The 20,398-nt window shown below is 50.7% G+C and overlaps 2 protein-coding genes across 2 annotated transcripts in view; both read left to right on the forward strand.

Moving 5' to 3' along the window:
• Nucleotides 1-13,421, forward strand: part of LOC132225595 (histone-lysine N-methyltransferase PRDM9-like) — a 24,337-nt gene extending 10,916 nt beyond the window's left edge. Inside the window, exons 8-12 of the mRNA XM_059680695.1 lie at nt 983-1,176; nt 3,650-4,624; nt 4,877-5,244; nt 12,915-12,965; nt 13,290-13,421. Coding sequence (XP_059536678.1) covers nt 983-1,176; nt 3,650-4,624; nt 4,877-5,244; nt 12,915-12,965; nt 13,290-13,421 — 1,720 coding nt within the window. The remainder of the gene's footprint in view (nt 1-982; nt 1,177-3,649; nt 4,625-4,876; nt 5,245-12,914; nt 12,966-13,289) is intronic.
• The window catches only part of LOC132225523 (histone-lysine N-methyltransferase PRDM9-like), a gene marked incomplete at its 3' end in the record, with an annotated part of 16,159 nt that continues 9,113 nt past the window's right edge, over nt 13,353-20,398 (forward strand). The window contains exons 1-3 of the mRNA XM_059680619.1: nt 13,353-13,440; nt 13,583-13,690; nt 19,774-19,823. Of these exons, the coding sequence (XP_059536602.1) occupies nt 13,609-13,690; nt 19,774-19,823 (132 nt within the window). The remainder of the gene's footprint in view (nt 13,441-13,582; nt 13,691-19,773; nt 19,824-20,398) is intronic.

Below are 20,398 nucleotides of genomic sequence, written 5' to 3' on the forward strand. Positions count from 1 at the left end.
CCTTTTTTCTCCATACAGTGATCTTTAACATCTAGAGACACTTAGGAAAAAAGGAGGTAAAAGTATAGCATATGTCCTCAAAATAGAAGTCTCTGGTTTGGGCACTGACTGGGAAAACCTTGAGGACCCTGTATTACTCTGTGATTTATCTAATGGACATTAGTTAAACACCTACTATGTTCCAGTTTAGAGGAAGGAATCCATTACTTACACAGATTACACAATCCATGACCCTAGGGAGGACTTACTGCAGACGGACATGAAACATTTTATTTCATAAACATTTAACTCTAATTTTCCTATTTTTCAAGAAGTGCCCAGTGCCCAGATAGCCTTGAACTAAGGATAGTCTAAACCTGTGAGGGCAGCACATCATCCCAGACTCAGTTCTAACTACAACTGGGTGTTGGAGCCTGCAGAGTAATAGTGCTCATGGCCCTTTCCTGAGGGGCTCTCTTGTGTCAGGGGAGACAGATTATGAATAAACTACTATTGTTCTGTGTTATTTTTCTAAGACAGAGAGACCTCCACGTTTCTGTGGGAACCTGGGGGAGGCAACTGAATGATGCCTTCAATAAAGTGTGGGGAGACTCGACAAAGGCCTCTGAAGAGAAGGTAGACTTGGACTGAGTGTTGAATGATGTGAGTCCTAGATTAAGCCCCGAGTTCTGTGGTGTAACACAGAACCTGACTTACAGCTTAGAGAAGCTAGAGGTCACCAGGTTTGATGGGGAAGTCTGCAATGAGGCTTTGGAAATGGCATTAGGCAGGATGAGCACTGTGAGCAGGACTTAGAGACAGGAATTCACATGACATTGTGACAGAGGCTTGGACATTGAACAGAAGTTTCCCCAGGAGCATGGGTGTGGGTGCCATCAGTGCTGAGGGCCTTAAGCTTCAGTGAGGAGCTGGGCACGAATATGACAGGTAGTGGAAACTCATCGCCTGTGGTTTTCTTTCCTTTCATCTGCCTCAACGCCAGGTATGTGAACTGCGCCCGGGATGACCAAGAACAGAACCTGGTGGCCTTTCAATATCACAGGCAGATTTTCTACCGAACCTGCCGGGTCGTGAGGACGGGCTGTGAGCTGCTGGTCTGGTATGGAGAAGAGTATGGCCAAAAGCTGGGCATCAAGAGGGGCAGCAAGTGGAAGACAGAGCTTGTGGCCGGGAGAGGTGGGCACCACTCTTCTTCAACATGGAAAGAAAGAATTCTTAGAAGTTTTCATGCTCCAACGCTCAAGTAGAGTAAACTCCACTCTGGAGTCAGCAAAGCTTCAAATCAGATGCTTCAGAAATTGATGGCTCATCACATAGGTTTTTGATTCTTAGGAACAATTTTAATATTTTTATTTTTGTTCTAATTTTTAAAAATATGCTTTTATTGGTTTTAGAGACAGAGATGAAGGGAGAGGGAGAGAAATATCAATCTGCTGCCTCCTGCATTATCCCTACTGGGGATCAAGTCCACCACCCAGACATGTGCCCTGACCAGGAATCAAACTGGCTACCTCTGGGTGAATGGGACAATGCTCAACGAACTGAGCCACACTGGCCAGGGGCTATATTTGTTCCATTTTAAAAAATTCTTCATGCACAAAATACACAGCATCATATAGTGCTGAAAGGGTTAGAGGCAAAAAAAAAAAAAAAAGGTTTCAGGCACTTAGCCAGCTCTCTTATCAAGGTGGTTGTTTGTGGGTTGTTGTTTTGTTTGTTTTTTTTAACACTTTAGCTGTTTCTTCTTCATTTACTGCATATTTCTAAATGAAATGTGTGTGTTAACATGCATTCATTCATTATTTTGTGACTTGCCATGTGAATTCCTACGCGGTGCCACCCAGAGTTCTGGGAGCTGGAAATACAGATCAACAGGATGATCAGAATCACTGCTCCTGAGCAGGTGGCTGGTGAAGGAGGGAAGCCCTGGCAGACATATGTGCATGTGCTTAATATTACACAGTGGTTAGCACTTTGGAGAAAACGGGCCCAGGACAAGTGCCTAGGGATCACTGTGAGGGGAAGGTGGGTGTGTCGGATTGCAAAGGTCAAGGGAAGGCTTTCTCAGGAGACAACAGTTACAACAGTTGTGTCACAAGGTCCCAGGCAGAAGGAGTGGCTGGTGCAGGGAAGGAAAGAGGTGGGGTGTAGAGCTGGCTGAGGGCTACTCCCGTCTCAGTCTCGGTACAGAGGGTAAGAACAGAGGTTGGACAGATGCCTAGCAGCCTGGAAATACAGTGCCTATGATCCAAGCTGAGATACTGGGGACTTTCTTGAGTGAGACGGGACAATTGAGCAGTTTTCAGCTGCAGAGTGGCATGTTCTAAAACTATGCTTTGTTAAACTTTTTGGAAAATAAACTTCAGTGGGGAATCCCCTCCGAGATTATTTCAACTCCAAGTGAGAGAGGAAGGCAGACTGGCTGGAGAGGGACGGGAGTCAGGAGTGTAAGAAGCAGGTTGGGGAAATATTTTTGTTGTTGTTGTTAATCCTCACCCAAGGATATTTTTCCACTGATTATTTTTTGAGAGAGAGTAGAAGGGGGAGAGACAGAGAGAGAAACATCAATAGCTTGTCTCCCACGGGCACCCCAACCAGGGCTGGGGATTGAGCTTGCAACCAAGGGACGTGCCCTTGACTAGAATCGAACCCAGGAGCCTGGAGTCCCCAAGGTGACGCTCTATCACTGAGCCAAACTGGCTAGGGCATGGTTGGGGAGATATTTTGAAACTGGACTTTGTAGTGTATTTGAAATAGGCTAACACTGAAAGAAATCAAGTAGGAATACTGTGTGAGGAAAGACATATTTCCATTTTAAGATTTGTGGAAAACTGAGAGAAGCAATTGCTAGTTGGGGCGTATTGTTCCTCTATTTTTAAATATTTTTATTGATTTGAGAGAGAGAGGAAGGGAAATGAAGAGAGAGATAGAAATATCAACATGGATCAGCTGCCTCCTGCTGGGATAGAGCACAAAACCTGGGCATGTGCCCTGACCAGGAATCAAACTGGTGACGACCTGGTTCATGGGTTGGTGCTCAACCACTGAGATACCTGGCCAGGCCTGTGGTTTTTCTCTTTAACATGACTTAGAAGATACATGTATATGGAAATGTCACGATAGTCAAACCCATATAAGGAGTCAAATGGCTTCTGATGGTCCTTGATCTGTAAGACCTTTTTTCTTTTCAATCCTCACCCAAGAATATTTTTCCATTGATTTTTATAGAGAGTGAAAGACAGAGGGAAAGACAGAGAGAAATATCAATGTGAGAGGAACACATCGATTTGTTGCCTCCTGCACAATCCCTGACCAGGTCCCGGGCCGGGTAGAAGCCTGCAACCAAGGCACATGCCCTTGATGGGAATCAAACCCACGACCTTTCTGTCCACAGGCTGAGGCTCTATCCACTGTTCCACACTGACCAGGGCTGTAGAAAAGACTTTGATATGGGGTCTCTGGATTTCTGAAGAAGAGTAGTGCAGACAAAGAAAAAGAAAAGTAGACTGTGAAGGAACACTCTGTGGGAGGCAGAGCTTGCACTGTCAACACAGAATGATTCTGCAGACAGGTCTTACCAGGAGACAGAGCGTAAGGCACAGGCAGCCTTGCCCACACATGCCCTGACCAAAATTTTCTCCTTCAGCAGAACCAAAGCCAGAGATCCACACATGTCCCTCCTGCTCTGTGGCCTTCTCCAGTCAGACATTCCTCAGCCAACATGTGAAACGCAATCACCCCTCTGAGATTCTGCCAGGAGCACCTGCAGGAAAACACCTCCAGTCAGAGGAACCCGGCCCAGAGCGTCAAAATCAACAGCAGCAGCAACATCCTGGTCCACATGGGTGGAATGACAAAGCTGAAGGTCAGGAGGTCAAAGGAACTTCCAAACCTTTGCTTAAAAGGATCAGGCACAGGGGAACTTCAAGGGACTCTTTCAAGCCTCCCAACAGACAAACAGGGAGCTCCAGTGAGCGTGAGAGAATAATGGAGGAAGAGCCCAGCACAGGCCAGGACGTGAATCCAAAGAACAGAGGCAAATTATCTGTGGGAGTAAGAATGTCAAAAATTGTAACAATCAATCATGGAGGGTGTGGGCAAGGCTTCAATGATAAGTCACATATCGACACACACCAGAGGACACACTCAGGGGAGAAGCCATATGTGTGCAGGGAGTGTGGGAAAGGCTTTACACGGAAGTCACATCTCATCAGACACCAGAGGACACACTCAGGGGAGAAGCCATATATGTGCAGCGAGTGTGGGAAAGGCTTTACACGGAAGTCACATCTCATCAGACACCAGAGGACACACTCAGGGGAGAAGCCATATGTGTGCAAGGAGTGTGGGCGAGGATTTACACAGAAGTCATCTCTCATCACACACCAGAGGACACACTCAGGGGAGAAGCCCTATGTGTGTAGGGAGTGTGGGCGAGGCTTTAAAGATAAGTCAAGTCTCATCAAACACCAGAGGACACACTCAGGGGAGAAGCCATATGTGTGCAGGGAGTGTGGCAGAGGCTTTAGAGATAAGTCAGGTCTCATCAAGCACCAGAGAACACACTCAGGGGAGAAGCCCTATGTTTGCAGGGAGTGTGGGAGAGGCTTTAGAGATAAGTCAGGTCTCATCAAACACCAGAGAACACACTCAGGGGAGAAGCCCAATGTTTGCAGGGAGTGTGGGCGAGGCTTTACAGATAATTCAAGTCTCATCAAACACCAGAGGACACACTCAGGAGATAAGCCCTATGTGTGCAGGGAGTGTGGGAGAGGCTTTAGAGATAAGTCAGGTATCATCAAACACCAGAGAACACACTCAGGGGAGAAGCCCTATGTGTGTAGGGAGTGTGGGAGAGGCTTTAGATATAAGTCAGGTCTCATCAAACACCAAAGAACACACTCAGGGGAGAAGCCCTATGTGTGTAGGGAGTGTGGGCGAGGCTTTACACAGAAGTCATCTCTCATTAAACACCAGAGGACACACTCGGGGGAGAAGCCCTATGTGTGCAGGGAGTGTGGGAGAGGCTTTAGAGATAAGTCAGTTCTCATCAAACACCAGAGAACACACTCAGGGGAGAAGCCCTATGTGTGTAGGGAGTGTGGGCGAGGCTTTACACAGAAGTCATCTCTCATCAAACACCAGAGGACACACTCGGGGGAGAAGCCCTATGTGTGCAGGGAGTGTGGGAAAGGCTTTAGAGATAAGTCATGTCTCATCAAACACCAGAGGACACACTCAGGGGAGAAGCCCTATGTGTGCAGGGAGTGTGGGAGAGGCTTTAGAGATAAGTCAGGTCTCATCAAACACCAGAGAACACACTCAGGGGAGAAACCCTATGTGTGTAGGGAGTGTGGGAGAGGCTTTAGAGATAAGTCAGTTCTCATCAAACACCAGAGAACACACTCAGGGGAGAAGCCCTATGTGTGTAGGGAGTGTGGGAGAGGCTTTAGAGATAAGTCAAGTCTCATCAAACACCAGAGAACACACTCAGGGGAGAAGCCCTATGTTTGCAGGGAGTGTGGGCGAGGCTTTACACAGAAGTCCAATCTCATGAGACACCAGACAACACACTCAGGGGAGAAGCCCGGTGTTTGCAGGGAGGATGCATCATGAGCCCTAAATTGCACCTCAGCAGCTACAGGGCAAGTGTAGGCACAGCATACCTCATACCCCAGCTCTGAGGGGGCTTTAGAGGAAGCCTGCTGGCCCCTTTCCCTCCCCAAGAGTGTAATTAGTACAGAAGTAACTGGTCAAACAAATCCTCCGCTTTCAAAAGGAGAGGCAATAGACAAACAGTTCTGTAAGTGCTATGGGGATGTCAACACGAATGTCCCTCATGGTGCTTTTGGCCTCGTTTTAATAAAGTTTGTGTCCAGACAAACCTGAAGCCTACGTGCCTCATCCCCCTCATCACTGAAAGCAGAGTTCCAGGAGGGCCTCAAAGAACCCTCAGCCACAGACCTAAACCCGGGAAGGCGGAATCTGGCGTCAGTCCAGTGAGGTCCCCGTCAGGGAGAGGGATTGAGACACACTCACCAGGAACATGAATAGGACCCCACCAACCCCTTGGCTTCTCCTGGCTCCTCCCCTGATTCCTTAGACCTCTGTAGCCTCAAAGGTGAAAGTCAGAGAGGGTGTGTGCAGGTGTGTGTGCATGTGTGTGTACATGTGTGTGCGTGTGTGTGTGTGTGTGTGCCCGTGTGCCTGTGCACACACCTGTGCTGCCTCAGCCTGGACACCCAAGCAGGGGCCCTGTGCTGCCTCAGTCTCGCCTGGGGCATAGCATGTGGGCACCAGGTCTGTCCACAAGGGTTTGAGTCTCAGCTCTGCCCTCACAACTGTGTGTCCTAAGGCAAGACCCCCAAATTCTCTGTGCCTCTTTCCAAACTATAAAGCGGGAGGGTGACCCAGGCTTTGGAGTGTCATTCAGAGTGGGGTCAGCACCGGTGCCTCTGGCTCAGGGTGGTTAAAACACGCATCTCTCGGTGAACAGCGTCTGCCAGGCCTTGAGGTGGACAAGGGCGGCAGAGGGAGTGGGGCCGAGGAGCCAGTATAGAGCTCAAGCAGCCCCACTGTTCTGCGTGGACTCGGCTGCCTGAGCAGGAGGCGTGGGGTCAGGCATGCTCCTCCCCCGGCCACCCCCTCCCACTAAGCCTGGGCAGGTGGCACTGAGAGTGACCAGGACAAAGGCCCTCACCACCCTGCTGAGAGCTGCTGGGTGCACCTCACCTCACAGTGTGTGGGAGGCCCACCTCGCAGCAGCTCCTGGTGCCTGGCCTTGTACCTGGGTCTGCGGGTCTCACCCTCCCCTGACCTGTCTGAAATCCTTAACTGCACGTTTCTTATGGGGAGTCTGATGGGCCATGGACCCGCGTGAGCAGAGCAGGCAGGCCGTGTCGGTCATTCCTGGCCACCGGTTCACAGGTAATGTCCACTGAGGCCAGGAGCACCGACCCTCATGGGCCCATGTGTGGGAGTCCAGCGAGGCTCCAGGGAACAGGTAAGCATCTGCCTGTGGAGGCGATGGGGCCCCAGCAACCAGAGGCCCCGCTTTTCTTACAACAGAACGGACGTCCATGCAGGGAGCAGGCACACGCGGTGAGGGCCCGTCACCCCTCAGCCCGAGGGACCTAGCACAGAACCTGTTTCTGGAGGAGAGCTCCTGAAGGGGGTACCCAAACCCATGACCTGGGACCATAACCTTCCCTCTCCCGCCCGGCTGGCGTGGCTCAGCACTTGAGCATCGACCTATGAACCAGGAGGTCAGGGTTCAATTCCTGGTCAGGGCACATGCTCGGTTTTTGGGCTTGATCCCCAGTGTGGGGCCTGCAAGAGGCAGCAGATCCATGATTCTCTGCCATCATGGATGTTTCTCTCTCTCTCTCTCTCTCTCTCTCTCTCTCTCTCTCTCTCTCTCCACCCCCCCTTCTTCTCCCTTTCAGTCTGAAATCAATAAAAAATACATTTAAAAAAATGATGGCATTTCTATGTGAAGAATGGAAACCTCATTCCCTACAATGACTGAGGGCTTGGGTTGGTGACCTGAAACTCTCAGAAGCAACCATTGAGCCACACCTTCATACTCGTGTTTTCCCACATTAACCCAATCCTGAAACACCTCAGGACCAGGAGAAATCTGCCAGTTGGGATATTGTTTTCTGTGGGTCTCAGCGGACTCGGGAGGAGCCAGCCCACAGTCATGGAGCTGTTGACACCCAAGCAGGGGCCCTGTGCACATTGGAAGGTGGGCTCTCTCGCTCAGGTCAGGAGGGGCAAACCCCCACCCCCAGCATCGCATTGAAACACCACACATTTCCAAGTGGCTCAGCACCTCTGGTGAGTACCTCTCAGGGGGTGAAGGAAAGCTTTGCACAATCAAGTCCTCATTCACATTAAAAATGTTGGTGTCCCCGTGCCCAAACCTCCACATACAGGAAGGTTCTGGTTTGACTAGTCACGCCTTGATTTGTTGAATACATCTTTCCCAGGTTGCAATGATTAGCCTTTAACTTCATGCCCAGCTTTTTCTACCATTTGTTTCCATGTCCAGTGTGACACATCTCACTTCCTTTGGAAGGAAATGGAAAATTCTCCAGGATGCGATGCTCCGCTGTTTGGGTGTAGATGTGCACACACGTTTTAAACTGAGATACTGTGAACATTCATGAACTGGAATTCTCACAATGACTAGGAAAGACAAGTGGTGGGTGTTTTCCGTAAAATCTGATACCTATTGGGAGGAGGATAGGAGCAGATTTGACAGTTTCCAGTTTTATTTTAAATCTGTTGTTCTTGATCTGACACACAGAGGGACAGGGAGACAAAGAGAAACAATCAGGTGATGGGGGTGGCCTTACCAGGAATCAAGGGCACTTCTTGGTTCATAGGTCAGCACTCACTCATTGAGCCTCGCTTGCTGGGCTGTGTGTTGCTATTTGGATGACCTCTTTCTACAAAGACAATGCGGCCCTGGCTGGGTAGATTACATGCCAGGGGGATGAGAGCCTTTACCTTGCTGGTGTTCTCATGCTGCTTGGAGCATCAGGCCTGTTTCCATCATCACAGCAGGTGGGAGCTGTGGCATCAGTACAAGCCTACTTCTACCTTCTGCCTATAGGTTCATAACAGAATGAAGGGAAAACCATGAAGGTTGTCTCAACAAGGGGACCAGTCATTTAGCAAACATTCTGCTTTGGTGACAACACATGACCCCCAACAGTTCCTTGGGCAGCGATACACAGTAATACCAAGTTTCTAAACATTTGCCAAGTAAAACATTCACTCTTACAAAGTTTTTTTTTTTTTAATATTTTATTGGTTTTTTACAGAGAGGAAGGGAGAGGGATAGAGAGTTAGAAACATCGGTGAGAGAGAAACATCAATCAGCTGCCTCCTGCACACTCCCTACTGGGGATGTGCCCGCAACCAAGGTACATGCCCTTGTCCGGAATCGAACCTGGGACCCTTCAGTCCGCAGGCCGACGCTCTGTCCACTGAGCCAAACCGGTTAGGGCCACTCTTACAAAGTTTTTAACATGCTCACTTAATTACACTTAGGAAGGCAACTTTGTACGGGAAATGTCGTTTTCTAAAATAAAATGTATGTATAATACAAATGTAGAATACATCACACAGATGACTGCTTGGCTCGGATTTATTTTTCATACATACAATAACTATATAGAATAAGTTTGAGATCACTTTTCAAACAACTGATGTGTGAATGGATGTCCAGAGAGGTCTTGGGTCTTGGGCAGAGTCACCATGAAGTAGGTGCTGTCTGTGGAAATGGAATCCAGGGTTCTGGAGTCAAAAACCTCTGAGAAGGTACATCTGGGAGGATAAAAGGAACCAGCACAGTGGTCACAGGTTCCCGGATGTCACCTCTCCAGGCCACTGCATCCTCGATTATCTGTGTGTCCCTCGGTCTCTGTGTCCCTCGGTCTATGTGTCCCTCAGTCTGTGTGTCCCTCAGCCTGTATGTCCCTCGGTCACTGACACCGGGTGAGTCTTCTCCCATCTTAGTGTGGGGGACTCTGGGAGCAGCGACACAACGCAGTAGAGGAGAGCACGTGCAGGACCCTCCTCTGTCTATTCCCCGCCTCCTTCACGCCTCGCTTTCCCCTGCTTGTCCAGGCCTCGCCCCCCCCCCCCCCCCCTCAGAGCCTCGCCCAAACGTGGTGGCTTGGGAGACCCTGCAAGGACCGCGCTAGAATGGCCTCGTCGTGTTGTGTCAGGATCTTGCCAGCTGAGAGACACTCATACATTTTATTTTTATCTTATAGACACATTCCTTGGAAAAACATCCGCGGAGCTGAATGCTCTGCTCATCATGGTGCCTTTCTTTAGGGGTATGCTGCTTTTTCACACCCTCCAAAGCTTTTCCTTCTTTGTACGTTTTTCTTGTTTATGTTTTGGTTAATTCTTACCAGAGGATATGTTTTTACTGACAGAGGGAGGGGGGGAGGGAGGGAGGGGATAGAGAAGAAACAAAAACGCAAACATGAATATGCAAGAGACACATGCATCTTTGGCTCCCACAAGAGCCCAGACTGGGGCAGGCAATGAAGCCTGCATCCCAGGTATGTGCTCTGGACCAGGAATCCCACCAGCGACCCTTCCCTGGGCACCCGAAGGTCTAACCAGTGAACAACACTGGCCAGGCCTATTCCTTCTGCTTAGCAGATGAGAGCAAATGTCACTCTTTCTTCTGGCAGAAGGCGGCCAATCTATGATGATCACTCATCATTGATCTTTCTCTCTTCCTTTCTGAACTAGTAGAAATGTATATTTCTAAAAAAAACCACTGTGGCCCTGGCCAGTGTGCCTCAGTGGGGAGAGTGTCAACCTATGTATTGAAGGGCCCCTGGTTCGATTCCCGGTCAGGGCACATGCCTGGGTTGCGGGCTGGATCCCCAGTAGGGAGGGGGTGATACAGGAGGCAGCTGATCCATGATTCTCTCTCATCATTGATGTTTCCATCTCTATCCCTTTCCCTTCATCTCTGAAATCAATAAAACTATATTTAAAAAAAAAAAACATACTGGGTTTCAACACAAAAGTTTAAATTGAAATTTTTTCGCGCTACTAACATGTTCCCATGATACCCTGCATCTGGAGGTGCCATCAACAATGACAGCCTCCCTGGTACTGATTGCATCAATAATGGCAGCCTACAGGGGAAGGACTGCCTCAGTAATGCCCGCCTCTAGGCTACATTGATCATTGCAGCCTCCAGAGTACTAGCTGCCTCAGTAATGCCCTACAGAAGCCGCTGAGTCTAGTGGTAATAACACGTTCTTGCGATACCCTTGCGCCTCGCTGTACGGACTGGCTGCTGCAATCATAGCGGCCGCCGGGTTACTGGCTGCCTCAGGAAAGGAGACCTGTCCTGTACTGGCTGCCTTGGTGACGGCGGCCGCCCCAGGACTGACTGCTCCAATCATGGCAGCCTCTAGGTTACGGACTGAATTACTGAACGCACAGCTTCCCCATGTCAGTGCAGCAGCCAAGGCCTCCCTCTGCAGGGCTGGGACAGGAAGGGGTGCAAAAGCCAGACCCGTGACTTCAGTCCATCCGGGGAAGGAATAATTGCACCCTGGACAGCCTCGATGATTTTGTAGGGTTTTCTGTAGGTTTTGTTTGTTTGTGATTTGTTGGGTAGACTTTTCCATCAAATTCACGGGACATTAGCTAACATTTCAGAACCACGGACAGAAGCATAAGGTGTTATTCTTTGAATGGCCACAAGAGGGACCCAGAGGATCGTTTTCGCAAAGGAATTGGCTGACAGCTTCCTTTAAGGCAGTGGTTCTCAACCTTCCTAATGCCGCGACCCTTTAGTACAGTTCCTCATGTTGTGCTGGCCCCCAACCATAAAATTATTTTCGTTGCTACTTCATCACTGTAATGTCGCTACTGTTATGAATCGTCATGTAAATGTGTGATATGCAGGATGTATTTTCATTGTGACAAACTGAACATAATTAAAGCATAGTGATTCATCACAAAAACAATATGTAATTATATATGTGTTTTTTCGATGGTCTTAAGCTACCCCTGTGAAAGGGTCGTTCGACCCCCAAAGGGGTCGCAACCCACAGGTTGAGAACCGCTGGTCTAGTGGGAATCCCTGTTTCCCAGAAGGCAACTCCCGGCCTACCGCCTGGTCCTCTCGCTAAGGAAGCGAACACACGCGCCTGGAAGACAGTCCGGGACCTAAATACCGTCGGGTGGAACACAGACTGGGTCAGGCGGCAGGAAGGATGTGTCACCCCAACACCTGCCCGGGCGGGGGGCTCCGGGCTCCTGGGGTCCCTCCGCGAAACCACAGGAATCCGAGCCCTGGACACCGCCCAGCCGTGCCTGGCTGAAAGCTTCTTGACGGACACTCGCAGGACCCTGGGTAGCCAATCACCACCAGGGGTTGAGGGCGGAAGGCGGGCTCTTTCGACAAGATTCTGCCATTGACTGGCAGGAAGGCTGCACCCTGCGCCCCGCCCTTTCCGCGTTTCTGACCGCCCATTGGCAGGCAGGGCCCTGTGACCGCATCACTGATTGGCGGCTGCCTCTGACGCTCTGGGTGCGGGAAGCTCCCCCTCCCCCCGCCTCACAAGCCTGAGGGCGGGAGCGCGCGGCGGGGAGCGCGTGGGTTTGAGGGGACCTCGGCCAGGTGCGCAGCGCCGCAGGGAGACCCACAGTTAAACGGGTGCCTCGCGTGGGAACCCCTTTGCCGCCGGCCTTCAACCCCCAGCCGAAGACCCGGGGTGTCCTCCCGAGAGGAAACCACTCTGTCAGCCTCCACGCACCCCAAGTCCGCTAACCCGGAGGACCCCCGGGCTCCGCGCCCAGAGGAACGCTCAATCCCCCAAAGCTCAGACCCAGCACACCCCGAGCCCGGGCTCCCTAACCACGGCACCCCAGAAAGACCAAATCCCCACCTCCGAGACCCGAAACCCTGAAGCCTGTCCTTGAGACCCCAAATCTCTGTGCAGGAGCCCAAATCCTCTCACCCGAGCTCCCCAAGTTTCCTGGCCAGAAAGACCCGGATTGTGTCCCGCGGGCCCATCTCCTCAGCCCGTGACTTCTCTGCCCCTTGAGGCGCCTCCTCCCGCGTGCATTGCTCCGGGATCGCGGGTGCCATTCCCGAACCCGGTTCCTCCCGGCACAGCACCCCCAACGTCAGGGCGCCTCCACCTCCACCCCCAGGGCCCTCAACCCCCCACCGCGCCCCTCAGTCCCCCCCCACCACGCCCCTCAGACTCCTGACCGCGCCCCTCACACCCCCCACCGCGCCCCTCACACCCCCCACCGTGCCCACAGTCCTCTCCGACCAAGCCCCTCAGACCCCCACACCGCGCCCCTCACACCCCCCACCTCGCCCCTCAGTCCCCCCCCACCCCGCCCCTCAGACTCCTGACCGCGCCCCTCAGTCGCCCCCTGAGACCGCGCGAGCCGCCGCGGTAAGGAGGCGCCCCCTGGTGGGTCTTAATGGCTGTGGCCCTGGCCACCTGGTCCCGGTCCCAGTCTGTCCTGAGGCGGGAGCGGGTTCGTCAGCGCCTCCTCCTCACACAGGCACTGCGGCCTCCTGCTGGGACTGGGCTGGCGGCACCATAAACCCCGACAGGGACCCCCAGGAGCGGCCCGAGAGGAGGCGGGGAGAGCAGGGCACAGAACCAAGGTGAGGGGGTCCACGGGGGTGGAGGTGGGGACGGGGGTGGGGACGGGGTGGAGGCGGGGCGCCCCCCCTCGGGCCGGGGCGGACGGACGGACGGTCTCTCCTCCAGCCCAGGGCCGCCTGCAGGGACGTGTCCATCTACTTCTCCCGGGAGGAGTGGGCCCACTACTTCTCCCGGGAGGAGTGGGCGCAGATGGGCGCCTGGGAGCGAGCCCGGCACCGGAACGTGAAGAGCAACTAGGAGGCGCTCCTCAGCATTGGTGACCGGGAGGGGGTGGCGGGGCCGCGGGGGGTTGGGGGGCTCCGTCCAGGGCCCCGGCTCCGCCCCGCTCGGCGCTGGCTCTGCTGTTCATCCCTCAGCTCTTCGCCCGCAGGACAGACTCTTTCTTTCTCTCCTTCCAGGTCTCAGGGCCCCTCGACCCGCCTTCATGAGTCGCCGCGGCAGAACAGCCAGGCACGGGGCGGAGGACTCCGAGGACTCGGATGAAGAGTGGACCCCGAGGCCGCGAGGTGCGGGCGGAGGGCGTGCAGCTGCCTGACCCCGACCAGGTGTTGGTCGGGCGGGCTCTCAGGAGTTACCGGGGAGGAGCAAGAGGCAGAGCAGTTACACACCAGGGGCTGTTCACATAAACCCCTTTTTATGAATCATTTATTTTACAGAGAGAGAGAGAGAGAGTGAGAGAGAGAGGAACCTCCATCGCTGCCTCCTGCCGGCCCCCCACCTCACGGTTCATAGGTCGAGGCTCAACCACTTAGCCACACTGGCCAGGGTCAGAGAACCTCTTTCAATGTGTAACAATAATTATATACAGATTTAGTGTTGACACTATCACAGAAGTTCCCCCATTTCTCGCCCTTTTCTCACCTTCACCCAGACCCACCCCCCAAATCTACAATAATAAAACCATAATATGCAAATCCAGGGAGGACCAGCTGAAGGACTGGCCAGATGACCAGGCTCTGACACCCACTGGCGTCAGGCCAGCCAAGGCCTGTAAAACACAATTGGTCCGGCCCCACCATCCCCCATGATGCCCTGCAGAGAAAGGCCCAGGCCACTAGCCACTAGCCACTGGGTGATCAATGGGGGCTCCCCGTCACTCCAAAGAGGGAGTCCCAGGCCACCAATGCACAGCTGGGGCTGCTGAACCAGTCCTCCATCTGAAGGCGATGGATCGCAGGGCTCCCAGACTGTCAGAGGCGCAGAGGGCACAGGCCGGGGTGAGGAATCCCCCTCCCCCCCCCCTGCCCCCCCGCCGCCATTCCCGGTACATAAATTTATAAATTTCCTGCAATGGTGCTCTAGTATATATATACTAGAGGCCCGGTGCACAAAAATTTGTGCATTGGGGGGGGGGGGGGTCCCTCAGCCCGGCCTGTGCCCTCTCACAGTCTGGGACACCTTGGGAGATAACGTCCTGCTGGCTTAGGCCTGCTCCCAGGTGGCAGAGGACAGTCCCAATCCCTAGGTGCAGCCCCTGGTTAGGCTCAGAGCAGGGCTGATTGGGGAGTTGGGGTGCCGCCCCCTGTCATGCACAGAGCAGGGCGATCGGGAGGTTGCGATGCCACCCTCAGTCACGCTCAGGGTAGGGCCGATTGGGGGGTTGGGGCACCGCCCCCTGTCACACTCAAGGCAGGGTCGATGGGAAGGTTGCGGCACCACCCCCTGTCACACACAGAGCAGGGCCAATCAGGGGTTGGGGCACTGCCCCCTGTCACTCACAGAGCAGGGCCTATCAGGGGGGTTGGGGCTCTGTACCCTGTTACACACAGAGCAGGGCCAATCAGGGGGTTGGGGCGCTGCCCCCTGTCACTCCCAGAGCAGGGCCCATCAGGGGTTTGGGGTGCGGCCCTCTATCACCCACAGAGCAGGGCTGATCAGGGTGTTGGGGCGCCGCCACTCTCACACTCAGGGCAGGGCCGATGGGGAGGTTATGGCTCTACGCCGTCACACACAGAGCAGGGCCCATGTGGAGGCTGGGGGGTTGTGGCCCCGGCCCCTGTCACACACAGAGCCGCAGGGCGATCAGTGGGTTTGGGCGCTGCCCCCGTCTCACTGATCCCGGTGCCGGGAGGCATATTACCCTTTTACTATATAGGATAGAGGCCTGGTGCATGGGTGGGGCTGGCTGGTTTGCCCTGAAGGGTGTCCTGGATCAGGGTGGGGGTCCCCACTGGGGTGCCTGGCCAGTCTGGGTGAGGGGCTGAGGGCTGTTTTCAGGCTGGGGGTGACTGAAGCTCCCAACCACTCCTTTTTTTCTTTTCTTTTTTTTTTTTATTCTGGGCCAGCTTTAGCTCTGAGGTTTGGCTCCAGCTCTTAGGCCTCCACTGCTGAAAGTAGGTTTCTGGCCTTTGCTTACAATGCTGTGATCCTGCTGGCTGAAGCCCAGGACTAAAGCAGGTTTCTGGGGTTTTGTTTAGCTTCTATATTTGTTACATAGTTGCTTAGAGTTGCAGGTCAGAGGCCTGCAGCGGCAGGCAGGGAATTTTGGAGTCCTCTGTCACTGAAGCAAGCAAGCCTCATGTTAGTTTCAAGCTGCCTGGCTGCCGGCCGCCATCTTGGCTGGCAGTTAATTTGCAAATTGCCCTGATTAGCCAATGGGAAGGGTAGTGGTCGTATGCCAATTACCATGTTTCTCTTTTATTAGATAGGATATATATATATATATATATATATATATATATATATATATATATATATATAATTTTCTTAAGCTGTTCTCTCTCTGAGAGCACACACACCCCTCACCCTTTCCCCTCTACTCCCCCCCCACTAGGTGTGCATCTCCTAAACTAAGAGACCCAGGAGACTTGCACCAGGGAGTATGGGCAGTGGCAGGTCATTCAGGCTAACCCCCTGAACCTGGCTCCAAGGCCCCTTTGCTATGACTTTCCAATGAGCCAAAGCAGCCCGCCTAGCCTGAATTCTTTCCTTTAACCTTTCTAGAGCAACACAGCAGCCCAGCCTAGGCGCTCTCCTGCTGCTGCTTCTATCCTAAGTCCTTCCTTGTTTCACTGTCCCCAGCTTTAATAAACATTCTTTCAAAATAAAAATAAATAAATAGCCATTGCTTGGTGCCTCAGTTGGTTGGAGCATCCTCCCATACACCAAACATTTTTGGGTTCCACCCCCAGTAGGGGTGTGTATGGGCTACAAGTGATCGATGTTTCTCTCTCATATCTATGTTTCCCTCTCTTTCTTTCTCTTCCTCTCTCTCTAAAATCAATAAACATATATTCTCACGTGAGGATTAAAAAATAATAGTAGAGGGCGATAAATGGTGATGGAAAAAAATAAAATAAAGCCTGGAAACCAAGATGGCGGCATAGGTTAACGCAGGAGATTGCTGCCTCGAACAACCAATTCAAGGGTACACCTAAAAGACAGAACGGACATCATCCAGAACCACAGGAAGGCTAGCTGAGTGGAAATTCTACAACTAGGAGGAAAGAGAATATCATACCCAGACTCAGAGGAGGCGCAGTGCTGATGAAATACTCAGGTTCGGAGTGTGCGGTTGTTGTTTTCAATCGGGAGGGAGTTTCTGACTCTGAGCTCCAGATCCGGGCGAGTCTCTAGGGACCCAGATTCAAACAGGAGAAGCGGGACTGTCTGGCTTCGGTCGGAACTCGAAGGCAGCTTTCTCTCCGAGGTTTGCAGCAGTTGCTGGGAGTCTGTGAGGCAGAGCCCCTAGGGACGGAACTGAGAGCAGCCATAACTGCGCGCTGCAGCCCGCCCTGTAGATCCCCCGGGACCCGCCCCGCCCAAGCCCTGCGCAGAGCCATTTGCCGCATAGCCTCAGGCAAACGCTAGATTAGCACCGCCCTAGAGATCCAGCACAGAAGCTCTCCCAGTGCAGACACAGCTGACTCTCATAGCCAGTTAGCCTGGAGGTCAAATCACCCCCGTTATTGCCAACCGACAACAATCAAGGCTTAACTACAACAAGACTGCGCACAAAGACCACTAGGGGGTGCACCAAGAAAAGATAAAAAAATGCGGAGACAAAGAAACAGGATGCAAATGTCAGAAATGGAAGATATAGAGCTCAAAACCACACTTTTAAGGTCTCTCAAGAACTGTCTAGAAGCTGCCGATAAACTGAGTAAGGCCCTCGAAAAGACTGGTGAGACCGCCGATAAATGTAGTGAGATTCTCAAGAAATCTAATGAGATCGTCGATATTGTGATAAAGAACCAACTAGAAATTAAGCATACACTGACTGAAATAAAGAATATTGTACAGACACCCCACAGCAGACCAGAGGAGCGCAAGAATCAAGTCAAAGATTCGAAATGCGAAGAAGCAAAAAACACACAACTGGAAAAGCAAAGCGAAAAAAGAATCTGAAAATATGAAGATAGTGTAAGGAGCCTCTGGGACAGCTTCAAGCGTACCAACATCAGAATTATAGGGGTGCCAGAAGATGAGAGAGAGCAAGATATTGAAAACCTATTTGAAGAAATAAGGACAGAAAACTTCCCCCACCTGGTGAAAGAAATAGACTTACAGGTCCAGGAAGCGCAGAGAACCCAAACAAAAGGAATCCAAAGAGAGCCACACCAAGACACATCATAATTAAAATGCCAAGAGCAAAAGACAAAGAGAAAATCCTAAAAGCAGCAAGAGAAAGAAACTCAGTTACCTACAAGGGAATACCCATACGGCTGTCAGCTCATTTCTCAACAGAAACTTTGCAGGCCAGAAGGGAATGGCAAGAAATATTCAAAGTGATGAATACCAAGTACCTACAACCAAGATTACTTTATCCAGCAAAGCTATCATTCAGAACTGAAGGTCAGATAAAGAGCTTCACAGATAAGGAAAAGCTAAAGGAGTTCATCACCACCAAACCAGTATTATATGAAATGCTGAAAGGTATCCTTTAAGAAGAGGAAGAAGAAGAAAAAAGGTAAAGATACAAATTATGAACAACAAACATGTATCTATCAACAAGTGAATCTAAGAATCAAGTGAACAAATAATCTGGTGATCACAATAGAATCAGGGACATAGAAAGAGAAGGGACTGACTATTCTTGGGAGGAAAGGGGCGTGGGAGATGCGGGAAGAAACTGGACAAAAAACGTGCACCTATGGATGAGAACAGTGGGTGGGGAGTGAGGGCGGAGGGTGGGGTGGGAACTGGGAAGAGGGGAGTTATGGGGGAAAAAAAGAGGAACAAATGTAATAACCTAATTCACCTAGTACTTACAAACTGATAAGAAACAGATCAACAAAAAATAAAATAAAATAAAATAAAGAATAATAATATAATTATATAGATATAGAACATTAACAAACAAGTATACAAAAATATAAAAGTGAGTAAAAAATAACTAATTCAGAAGAGTTGTCATCACATAGAAGGAGGAAGGTCTGACGGGTGAGCAGTGCTCTAAGACCTGCATGGGGACATATGGGAAAATTATTACTCATGGTAGTTAGGGGGTTGGGTTGTGGGCCAGGGTAGGAAGTAGTTCACTGTTGTATCAGGTTCCATGTCAGCCATGGCATCATCTGCCAGGTTTCATGAAAGTCGGGTTGGTAGGGTCTGTAGTTCCATGGGTCTGAGGTTGGAACATAGCTGAAGTCACGACGTTATCTCTAACTTGCCCGAAACTTTGTTTCTGTGGTGACTAGACCTGAGTCTTTGTTCCTAAGACTGTGTGATGCTGATCAGAATCTAGTGATTAGGAAAGGTGGCACAGTCCACATGTGCAAAGGAGGAAGGATAAGAAAGAAAGGAGGCAAGGTGGTCCTGGTGCCATTGGACTGGACAAGGCCAGTGTGAAGACAGAAGGCAGAGAGGAGAAAGGGCCAGGTTGCAGAGTAGAGATTCTTTGCAGTTACGTGACTGTCATTATATGTGTGTCATGAAAGGCCAATTTTTTTTTTTTTTTTTGCTTTTCAGGGCAATTTTATTTTTTAAATCCTCACCCAAGGATATTCATTGAATTTAGAGAGAGGAAAGGAGAGAGACAGAAAGGGAGACAGAAACATCAATGTGAGAGAGGAACATTTATCCGTTGCCTCCCGTGTACACCCCAATACAGATCAAACCTGAAACCTTGTGGTGTACAAGACAATACTCCAACCAACTGAGCCGCCCAGCCACGGCTAGGCCAATTTAAATATATATATATATTGAACAGAGGATGAAGTACAGATGGGGTTTTGTCTATTTTTAAACATTTTAAGAAAATTAGCGGATGCTCCTAATAAAAGCATAAGCCTAATGAAACATCAAAAAACATTTCCAATCATCCTTGGTCTGTCCTTAGATCACTCTCTGATTCAGAATTCTGAAAAAATAAGAATCCCCAGATTTTGAAATAATTACCAACCAAACATGATTTCTGACCCGGCAGGCGTGGCTCAGAGATTGAGCATCGACCTATGAACCACGAAGTCGCAGTTCGATTCCCAGTCAGGGGACATGCCCAGGTTGTGCGCTCGATCCCTGCTGTGGGGTGTTCAGGAGACAGCTAATCCATGATTCTCTATCATCATTGATGTTTCTCTCTCTCTCCCTCGCCCTCTCCCTTCCTCTCTGAACTTATATGTATTATTGATTTCTCACCATCTTTTAGCTAAACCTTCTTGGGTGGCCTTCAGAGTGGAACAGAATAAACATCAGAAGGTGAGTATTCCCCAAATCCTGTTGAAAAGAAATTCTTCCTCCTGGATGCAAATGCAGGGAAGAGGAGAAAAAATCAGAGTGCAGCCTAGAAACTGCCACCTTTCTTTCCTGACCTCTTCAACAAAATGCCCAATATCATCTCAGTCGTTAATAACATCAGCTACAATAGTAGCTGCCACGGGTTTTATCTTCACAATGCTTCAGACTCTAAGAATTCTACGTGAATAAACTCACTTAAACCTTACCACAACCCTATGAGGTAGGTACTATAACTATCACCGTTTCTGATGAGGAAACTGAGGTTTCAGACATATACAAGTGTTTGATTATATGTCTGAGATCACAGTATTGGTGGGCATGCACTCTAATCCATAGCTTCATCTCTAAACCACTTACAAGCTCATTAAAATTTCCATACTTTTATGCAGTTTCCACTGTCTTATCCATACATGATTACATCTTTCACTGACTGATGATTCCAAACACTATGCTGCCGTGAGAGATGCACTAAGACTTCCGACTCGCGGAAGCTTACTGACATATAGGCAGTTTGCACAGTGAATGGTCCCCCATGA

The sequence above is a fragment of the Myotis daubentonii genome, chromosome Y (assembly GCF_963259705.1).
Source record: "Myotis daubentonii chromosome Y, mMyoDau2.1, whole genome shotgun sequence".
NCBI lineage: Eukaryota > Metazoa > Chordata > Mammalia > Chiroptera > Vespertilionidae > Myotis > Myotis daubentonii.